The sequence below is a fragment of the Benincasa hispida genome, chromosome 12, assembly GCF_027475165.1.
Source record: "Benincasa hispida cultivar pf3 chromosome 12, pf3_genome.v1.1, whole genome shotgun sequence".
Classification (NCBI taxonomy): domain Eukaryota; kingdom Viridiplantae; phylum Streptophyta; class Magnoliopsida; order Cucurbitales; family Cucurbitaceae; genus Benincasa; species Benincasa hispida.
Genome location: NC_143489.1, coordinates 44,639,486 through 44,649,500, shown reverse-complemented (window position 1 = coordinate 44,649,500; position 10,015 = coordinate 44,639,486). Strand labels below are relative to the sequence as shown.

The following is a 10,015-nucleotide window of genomic DNA, read 5'->3' as shown; positions in this document are numbered from 1 at the left end:
TAGGAAATGTATGGTTAAACTAGGAAATGTATGGTTAAACTAAGCAGGGAGTGTATAGTTAAATTAAGCACACAAAAGTAAGCTCAAAGCTTTCCATGGGAGATTACTTACTCTCTCTCTTGGAACGTTGAATGAAACTATTTATAAGGTCCTTCCTTCGATACTCGCCTGTGGTTATTGTAATTCCGCGATGTCAAGATAGTTTGAGACGCTCGACGCTGCAAGACACTAAACCAAACACAACTTAAATTTTTTTTCGATTGATATATATTAACCAGTTTGGTTGGTTGGCTCAGGACCAAAGGCTTTAACTTTTTCTTTTGAGACGATTGTTTTTTCTTCTCTTCGACTTGGATGGCCTTTGGGCCTTGCCTAGGACAACCATCACCAAGATGGATATGCATTTGTTGTATGGAAGCTTAAAGGTTGGATTAGTTTGGTGATTGGAGCTTAAAGAAGAAGAAAGCTTTTTCTTTTTTGACACTTCCAAATATTTTGGTTGTAGGACAATTTTTGGTAGTTTTCTTCAATAGTTTTAGCATTCAATATACCCTTATGAAAATCTTTAATGTCTTGGACTTTTAGAGTCTTCATACAATTTTTATAGATAATTTAGTTTTATTTGCTTAAAGAAAACAAAAAGGAACATTTTAAAAGTAGTGTTTGAAAATAATTATTTAACTACACAAAATTGTTTGGTTTGCCTTTAAGCATTAATGTTAAAATAATATTTCCTTCCATTATTTTTTAATTTTCGCACTAGAATAGTCAAAATGAGCATATCCAATTACCATAATACTTATATTATCAATTTCAAAATTAGAGGTTTGATTTTCCCACTTCATATATTATTAAAAAAAATCTCAACAATAAATTTTTTAATCAATTTTTTTATTAGCATATTTTTTGTGTCTTGAGTTCTCGATCCAATATTAGAGTCATACCAAATGAAACAATCAACTTATAAATGTTTCTTTTTTTTTTCCCTTCTTCTAACAATTGCATATGTAAAAATCAAATCATTAACCTTATCAGGGTAATAGATAGCTTACCTAATACGTTATATTTGAATTGAAACTGAAAAAGACTTATTTGTTACATTTTTCTAAATTAAAAGATTAAATCTTATGTTATTCCTTGAATTTTAAAGTTTTTAAGGAAAAAAAAAAACGTCATTTTGATCCTTGAAGTTCAATTTATATTACATTTAGTTCATGAGTTTTCAATCTCAACAATTTTACCCAGAGTTTACTTTTGGTAACACCCTTGCTCTCTTTCCGCCATTAGAAAGTCGACGTGACACATATGTTTTATTAAAAAATATTTTTTAATATATATGTTTTTTCTTTTCATTGTCGTCACCTTCTTCTTTTCTCTTCCTCCTCCAACTTCACTCCCTCCGTCTCCCATGGCTCCCACTTCCACCGTTCCTCGTCTATCATTTATCGACCAAATGTATTGATTATTCAAATTGAATGCCTAATTATTTAAAGAAAAAAAAATCTAAGGCAACCCCTAAAATGAGATCATAAGAATTTCACCAAACAAATTTGATGTGTGATTTAGATGTGGGATCTAAGAAAAGAAGAAGAAAAAAAACATTGGGAAAAAGAAAATCCAAGTTTGTTAAAGTTGTAATACATAAGCAAACTCCATTTTAATCTTTAAAAAAAAAAAAAAAAAAAAAAAAAAAAAAAAAAAAAAAAAAAAAGAAACCCTCTAATTTAATAAAACTCCCAATTTTATATCTTCCTCATATAGCTTATTTCTTAATCTACTGTTAAAAGAAAATATATATATATATATATATATATATATATTTAAAAAAATAAAAAATAAAAAATGATAACTACACTACCAAATTAATCCTTCTCTTTATAAGCTTCTAACTGAAGCAACATAATTTCATCATCAAATGCTTCCCTAACCGCAATCTTACCTTCCACGGTCTTCATTGGGCCCCTCTCCATATATATATATATTTTTTAAATTTCCCGTAATGAATATTCCATTTTGTAGAATATAAAACATAGAAACATAAATGAAACCGAAAATTGCAAAAATCTCCCCTTAAGAGTTGCAATTACACTCTTAAACTTTCGATTTTAAAAATTGAACTCCAAATTTATATGAATGTTAAAATTGGGTCAAATTAGACCTTCAAACTTACATAATTGTATAACTATAAGTCTAATGGTTCAAATTTGATCATCAATTATTGTAAGTTCTAGGGTCTAATTTTAACACATGAAAAAGTTTAGGGGTCCAATTTTTAAAATTGAAAGTTTAAGAATGTAATTGTAACTACCACCATATTTCAAGGATGATTTTTGTTATTTGTCCTAAACGAAAATATAGTTTATAGGCTCGATTTTAGAAAATGTAAAATTGAAGGGAGAGATCTTAGTAATTTTTTAAAGTTTACATTTCATTTTGTTGTCTAATCCTTAATAAATTTTCAAATATTTTCGTGGGATCTTACAATTTTTTGTTTTTTCAATTCAATTGAAAGGCGAGAATTTGATTATTGAATTTGAGAGATTTTATTGTGCAATCTTGCAAGGGTTTTTTTTAGTTGGCTTATTACACGTTGGAGATCAAACCATTTGGTGCCTTAGCTAGTGGCCTATACTCAAATTGATTTTAATAGAGATATTTAGTGGATGTTTGTGAGTGATTTTAAAATACATCTAAAATGGTTCTGAAATGTCTTTATAATTTAAAATCAATTCAATGTTTGATTTTATATTTTTAAACGTATTTTTCATATTATTAAAATTGATTTTGAATGATTAAAAAAAAATTAAGTAATTTCTAAAATGACAATAATCATTTTAATCATTTTAAAATTATTCATAAATATTCTAATTAATTGACATATGACCACATGTATTAGGTGTCTTGTGTTGTGAAACAAATTCAATGTTTTAATTATATTTGGAAATTTGTGAAGTCTTAATTTTTTTAAAGCAAAATTCGATGTCCGAAACAAATTAGGTTAATATATCATTTTGATTCATGTATTTTAATTTTTTTTAGTACAATAAGAAGTGAGAGATTCAAACCACAAATCTCTTGATCTCTAAAGCATTTTATATGTCATTTGAGTTAGACTCACTTTGACATGTAATTTAACACGTTTTATATGCCCTTTTGACACATTTTATATGTCCATACTACATCTTAAATGAAAAGATATTCCTTTTGTATGTTTTTTGAAATCTTAAATGAATACTTTTATTACTAATTTGATAAAACTAAATCTTAAACCAACAATAAAGGTAGGTTTTAAAATTGGTTGAATGCACACAAAAGATTAGATTTAGTAAAATATCATTTTATCAATAATAAATCGCAATAGACATCTATTACTGATATTAATAAATATCTATCGTGATTTATCATTAGTAGATAGTGAAATTTTGTTGTATTTATAAATAAATTGGTTCATTTTTTTTATTTAAAAATAATCTTTAGATAATCGTACAATAATTAACTATGAATGTCCAATAAAAGTTTTCAGCGTTCAATCAATTGGATACACTTGAACTAAAAAGAAAGGATTTTACTTAAGTTCTATGTTTACTTTTCATATAGCCTTATAATTTTAATTGTGACAAATTCCTAAATCCTACCACATTCCTTTTTATTATTCTCTTTTTTTTTTTGCAAAGGAAAATTCCTACCATAATCGATTTCCCATGTTTTCTTAAATAAAAACGACATTTGAATTGATTTGCTAACCTTTTTACTTGTAAAAAAGGAAGAGAAATTGTTCAAATATGCCCAGATAAATGTAATATGATCTTAGTTTTTTTCGTGCTCTTAGATAATTTTGTAGTTATTATTTATTAAATTTTATATTGTCAAACTTCATTTGGAACGAAATAGATAAGACATTAGTTATTATCTTAAAGATTCGCATTAAATATAATAGTAAAAAAATAAAAATTTCTAACAAAAGAATTTAAACAAAATAATGAACGTACATTATGACAAGAGTAAGGTTCAAAATGTCAATATTCAAAGTTCAAAATGTCAATATTCATAAAAATGTCTAAGTCTCAAGTTTACAGAAATATCGATGAGTCAATGTCAATAGATATTTACGGAAAAAACAATAAAATTTCAAAATATTTTACACTTTATTAATGAATTAAAATGCTTATAGTTTATATTATATTTACATTAACGACATTTTCTTGCTTTTTTTTTTAATCACGTTTAATCTATTTTTTTAATGATACAATGAAAATATCAACTAATCTATTTTATTAATAGAACTATTTGACATAAATTTAATACCACGAGTGAGTAAAGGAACGTTTGGACCCTGCCTTGAGTGAAATAGACTACTATAACCCACCCAATGTTTGGATCTTTCATTATAATAGTTGAAGTTTTCGATTATTATAACTTACACTTAGATATAATAAAACTATCTAAAGAAACATTTATAATCTACCATACTTACTACTTTATAACCATTTTTTCTCATTTATAATTCGAATAAAATAATCTAGATCACATATATAAATTATAATACCTAACTAAGTTCTCCAAACAGTTGGTTTTTTTTTGGTTCTATGGAGAAATTCTTTGTGGATGGGAAAGCAAATGAGGAAAGGAAACGGGAGGTGTTGAGGGGTAGTATCGTAATTAGTAGTAAGAAGGGGGGTATTAAAGTAATATGGAAGTAGAATTTTTACCGGTTCGGTCGTGGGAGTTTATTCAGTGACGCATAACGGCTTACACTTCCTTCACTGATTCCCTACATTTTGCACCCTCAACCAAAATCTAATCACCATCAAATCAACTTTAATCACACGGTCCATATTTAATTACCATTGTGGACCCCACCCTATAAGCTACCCCTTTGTGGTTTGCTGTGTAGTGTAGAAACGAAACTTTCATTTATATCATTGAGGCTAAATTACAATTTACCCCCTCGTTTTTAAGTTTTTCCATTTTTAGAATGTGTTTAAAACCTCTTTTAAGCTTCTCATTTTAATTTTCTGTATTTAATAAATTAAAAAATTTTAAATATAAATATAAAATAACTTTTTTACAAATTTAAATTTTGTATTTAGTACATTAATTTTATATTCTAAAAAAATAGTGATTAAAATTTCAATTTAATAAAGTTAGAGGAAAAGAAGTTTAAAATGTTTACATATTTTGGATATATTTTCTCCCTTATGGAACTAATTAGCTTCTCGATTGATGGAAGAAAATATCTTTCTTCCCACCTTTTGATATAGGTCTAAATTAGAGAGTTCGATATCACTATTTAATATTAATGGATGCGTCAAATATCTTCTATAAATATACATAAAAGATAAGGAACACATCATCTTATTAATCCTAAAATTAAGTTATATATGAATAACAAGATGATTTCAAAATGAAATTACAAATATAGGTAGTTTTACTAAAAAAAATAGTAATAATATTATGTAAAAGGACACAAATTTGTGATTTGGAGTAGAGATGAGTTTACTAATCAATTTTTGTGGAACTCATGCACGACATCAATGATTTTTGTAGTGCATGCATGGTATATCTACTGTTAATGCCATGTATTGTACTTGGTATGTAAGAAATTAGGTCATGTAACTCATGTACATGATACATGATTTGTCTCTAAATCGTGTACCACACTCACGCTTCGTTAATATATTCATAGAAAGTAAAATTAATTTATATCTTTATGATTGAAAGGTTGATATAAATATTTAAATATGAATTAAAATAAATCGAACCGAACCGAACCGACCTAAATTGGTGGTAATGAAACCAGTTGGAGAAGGGGCAATACATGTCAAAAGCGATCGAGAGCTTCGAGTTTTTAACTACAACAAACGTTTCTGTTAGAAAATCAGTTTTCTCCAGAACCGCTTCGATTTATTAATATTCTTTTTCTTTTTCATTTTTAATAATTTTCTAATTTATTTTTATTTTATTTTTCTCTCTAGTTTTAGCTTTGTTTTCCCTCCATTTCCGAATCCCCTAAATCTTCATCCTATAAAACCATTTCATCTTCTCCATTCCTCAACTCTCTCTTTCTCTCTGCGTATTCTTTGCCGATTCAGGTGAGTTCTTCATTCAAGAATGTTTTCCTCTGTTTAATCAACACTTCCATTATTTAGTATTTCAACTTATTTGATTCTCTATCCGCGATGTTTTCTTTTTGAATATTCTGGAACTGGATCGGTAGAATTACGGATTACTGTTAATTGTGGAAAATGTTCTTGATGGATCATTTACCTGATTAATCTGTTTCTTGAATGCTTGCGAATTATTTCAGTCTATGTCTATTATCTATTTTGTTTTTCTTATTTTGGTGGAACTGATGGAAAGGAATCGAAAACTGTCTGTTGATCGTTTGTTTAATGAAGTTTGAGATCGGGAAGAAAATTTTCTGTGATCTTGCTTTCTGAAGGTTTGAGTTCGGATCATCGAAATGAGCTAAAGTTTGAATTCGTGATTGTATTTTGTGTTGTTTCGTTTACTGTTATTGAAGAAATTACGCGGACGTGGTTTGTGAGTAGTTTGTTTAATGCGTTCCGTGATTTGCAGTTGAAATGCACAAAAGCACCACTTCTGCGTCGAATACTATTGCTGCTGCGACTACTATGTCATCGTCGTCGCAGCTCAAGTCGCAGCTTCAAGCAAACGATGTTTATGCTTCCCTCTATAATTCACCAATCTTTGCTCCAAAGCAATCCGTGCCGGTATCTCTTCCATTGACTCTCTATGGTGACTCGACTCACGCGGATTCAATCTCCTCTTCAAAATCGATAAGCAACCACCTCTATCAAACCCGCGTGGTACAAGATCACCAGGAAATGGTCAATCGCCATAGTCTCTGCCTTACTCATCTTCGGGAAGCAACCGAAGAAGCTGATGCTCTTCGACAAGAGAATATCCACCTCAGAACTATTAATCACGAGCTTAGCAAACACCTCAGCCTCCTGATCCACGCTTCGGTTCAGAAACAGTATGGCTCCTCTGATCAAGCTCCTCCGTTTAATTTTATGGAAGGATTCCGCGGACTCAGTGTAGCAGAGAAGGGAGCAAGCAGTTCGGCATGGGAGGATATTTCCGATGAGAGTCCGACGAGCGTAATGGAGGGTGGAAGAGTAGAGGGCGTTGAGGTGGAGAGGTTTTCGCTCCCTAAGAGCATCTCCGTGAGGTCTAATGGATACTTGAAGATGGCACAAGCCGGCACCAGCCACGGCGGAAAGGTCCGCGCCTCATCTCGGCCCAGAACTGCAAGTCCCGTCAAAGTTACGGTAATAACACGCTATTTATTTTACAAGATTGCCCTTCTCATTCAACTAATCACGTTAATTAATTGAACTCTCTAATATCTTTAATTAATTTTAATCACATTTAATCACGTGATTCTAGAGAGATTATAGATCTGTTTGTGACTAATTGCTTTAGGAAGAAGAAAGTCTATGTTTACGTGGGAGGATGATAACTTCTTTATTTAGCATCTTTGCTTCAATTACAATTATTTTTTCCGTAAAAAAAAAAATCATTTAACTAATTAGCCGCATTAGAATGTATCAGATTTTATGGTAGGACAATTGGTCATTGAAGATAATGGGAGGAAAGTTTCTAATAATATACATATACATATATATTCTTTTGAGTACCAAAGTTTCTAATATTTTATTTAGAATTATTGTATAGTTACTAAAGTGGAATATAAAACATTATCATTGTGGAATTAAATAAAAGCATGATGTTAGGTAGTTAAACACAGTTACAAGTAGAAACAATTCATTATCATTGTGAAAATTTGACTCTGCACCACGCCAATTCTATTTATTGTAATTAATATTGAGTCACATAGGCTCAATTTTTTTTTTTTTTTTTTCTTCCATCTCTTTTTAAACATCTGCAGTCAATTTTTTCTTATTGCAATTACTCGTTTACTTTTTCCTTTATCTTTTTCTAGACCCAGTATATATTGGTCAAGTGTGGTAGTCAAATTTTTTTTATTCTTGTAGTTCATATTGAATTACATAGGTTGAATGTGATTTTTTTTTCTTTTTTCTTCATTTTCTTAGGCGTAGAAGTCAAGTTTTTATTTAGTACTTATTGTAGCTCTACTGAGTTCCATAGGTTGAATGTGTTAATTTCAATTTGTATTAGGTACTCTGCAGTCAAGTTTTTTCTTACTATGTTGGCCTTCTTTAAATTTGATTTTATCAACAATTCAACTTCGCACAAAACATGTCAAATAAGTTTTTGGGCAAGATTTATATTTTATTAGAGAGGGTTGATTTCGATTGATACATTGATTACGAATTATTGTCTAATACTTACATACTAGTCTGATCCTTTAGGCATTATTGTACTTTCATCATTTTTTTGTTGAAATACTTTGAATCTATTATCTAATATTTCGAACAACTAAGTACGGGATCTCATATATTTCATATTTATATTATTTACATTTTTAACCTCAAAGTTTAGAGGGGTGCGTATATAAACTCTCTAACTTTAAAGGTATCACTTCTGTTATCAGAACTATTTATCTCTAATAATAAACTGTTCTCCTTGTGAATATATAGCTAACACACGGTTGGTGAATCGAGAGTATAAATCTCTATATCTATTTTTCACTTCCTATTTATCTTTATTTATCAATTTCTAACATTTTCGTTAAATAAGCTATTATAAGATGATGAATTTGAGAGAGGAGATGGTCTCTTGTTTTGAAAATACAGCAGAAGGTGTATGTGCAAGGAGTGAAAGAAGAGGAAAAGCCACTGGAACTGGAGGTGTACAACCAGGGCATGTTCAAAACCGAGCTCTGCAACAAATGGCAGGAAACAGGCAGCTGCCCCTATGGAGACCATTGCCAATTCGCCCATGGAATAGAGGAGCTCCGCCCTGTGATCCGCCACCCTCGCTACAAGACGGAGGTCTGCCGGATGGTCCTCGCCGGAGTCGTCTGCCCTTACGGTCACCGCTGCCACTTTCGCCATGCACTCACTGACCAGGAAAGGCTCATGGGAACACTCAAGCCCACCTGCAGAACCACCACCCCTAAGCTCGACAGGTGAATATTATTTTACCAAACTGATCCTTAATATTCAACATATAAAACCAATGATATAAGTCATACAAAGTGATTTGTTTGTTTGTTGTAAGCCTCAAATGAGAGCGGTAAATAATATCCCATATAAGTATAAAACACAAAGTAGGAACATATATTCAAATCATTAGAGACCAGTTAGTTTGTTCTGGGTAGATATTGAGGCCACAATGATGGAGATACCGAGATAAAAAAGGAGAAATATAGGAAGAAAGAGTCATGCCCTTTTGCTATGCTGTTGATCCTTTTTGTTCTTCCAAACTCCTAGTTTTTGAAACTCTGATAGCCTGTGCCTTAAGCAGAGCAAACTATGTGTAAAGGCTGAGGATACCTGTTTTTTTGTGGATACTGTTGATTTGATTGTTTCTATGGACAAAGTTCATTCTCTTATATGCTTTTTAGGAATGATAATTGAATCGGAAAAGTGCATGAGAGCAAACTTGAAAAATATTTAGGTGTATCCTAGGCTAGACTGCACCTATTTTTGTGCATTCGATCAATTTTTTTTTAAAAAAGGGTAAATGGTAAAATCCACCAAAGTAGAATGATAATTATATTTACCTTTTAATGGTAAAATTTGAGCTGACAAATTTATACAAATATTAAAATTAGATCCTCAAACTTAATATAATGATAGAAATGATAATAATTGTACAAGTTTAGAGGTTGGATTTCTATCATTTGGGATCCATTTTTACCACTATTGTAAGTTTGAGAGTCAAATTTTAACATTGTATAATTTTGAGAGCATTATATAATTAAAGTTTGATAGTATAAATTACAACCACCATCATACTTCCATGATTTCTGTAATTTGCAAAAAAAAACCAATTATATCACTCATGATCTATGTTTATTTTAATCTCTTTTCCTAATCTATATCAATTTTGAAATTAAGAG

The 10,015-nt window shown here is 30.2% G+C and overlaps 1 protein-coding gene across 2 annotated transcripts; it reads left to right on the top strand.

The window, feature by feature from the left end:
• The first annotated feature begins 5,953 nt into the window (after nucleotides 1-5,953).
• LOC120068100 (zinc finger CCCH domain-containing protein 15-like) lies at nucleotides 5,954-9,505 on the top strand. 2 transcript variants are annotated; one of them, XM_090307846.1, is made up of 3 exons: nucleotides 5,954-6,092; nucleotides 6,580-7,295; nucleotides 8,748-9,505. In XM_090307846.1, exons 2-3 carry the CDS (start codon nucleotides 6,585-6,587, stop codon nucleotides 9,081-9,083), a joined length of 1,047 nt encoding a protein of 348 aa, XP_090163972.1. In that variant the 5' UTR covers nucleotides 5,954-6,092; nucleotides 6,580-6,584; the 3' UTR covers nucleotides 9,084-9,505. The 2 variants fall into 2 exon arrangements, with proteins under 2 accessions (XP_090163972.1, XP_090163971.1); XM_090307845.1 differs by having other exon boundaries at nucleotides 8,745-9,505.
• The last annotated feature ends 510 nt before the right edge of the window (nucleotides 9,506-10,015 follow it).

Bases quoted from the DNA above. Each gene is read 5' to 3' on its own strand.
- LOC120068100 (XM_090307845.1), top strand. From the start codon at position 6,585: ATGCACAAAAGCACCACTTCTGCGTCGAATACTATTGCTGCTGCGACT. The intron at 7,296-8,744 runs GTAATAACACGC...TTGAAAATACAG, and splicing joins CAAGTCCCGTCAAAGTTACG to CAGAAGGTGTATGTGCAAGG.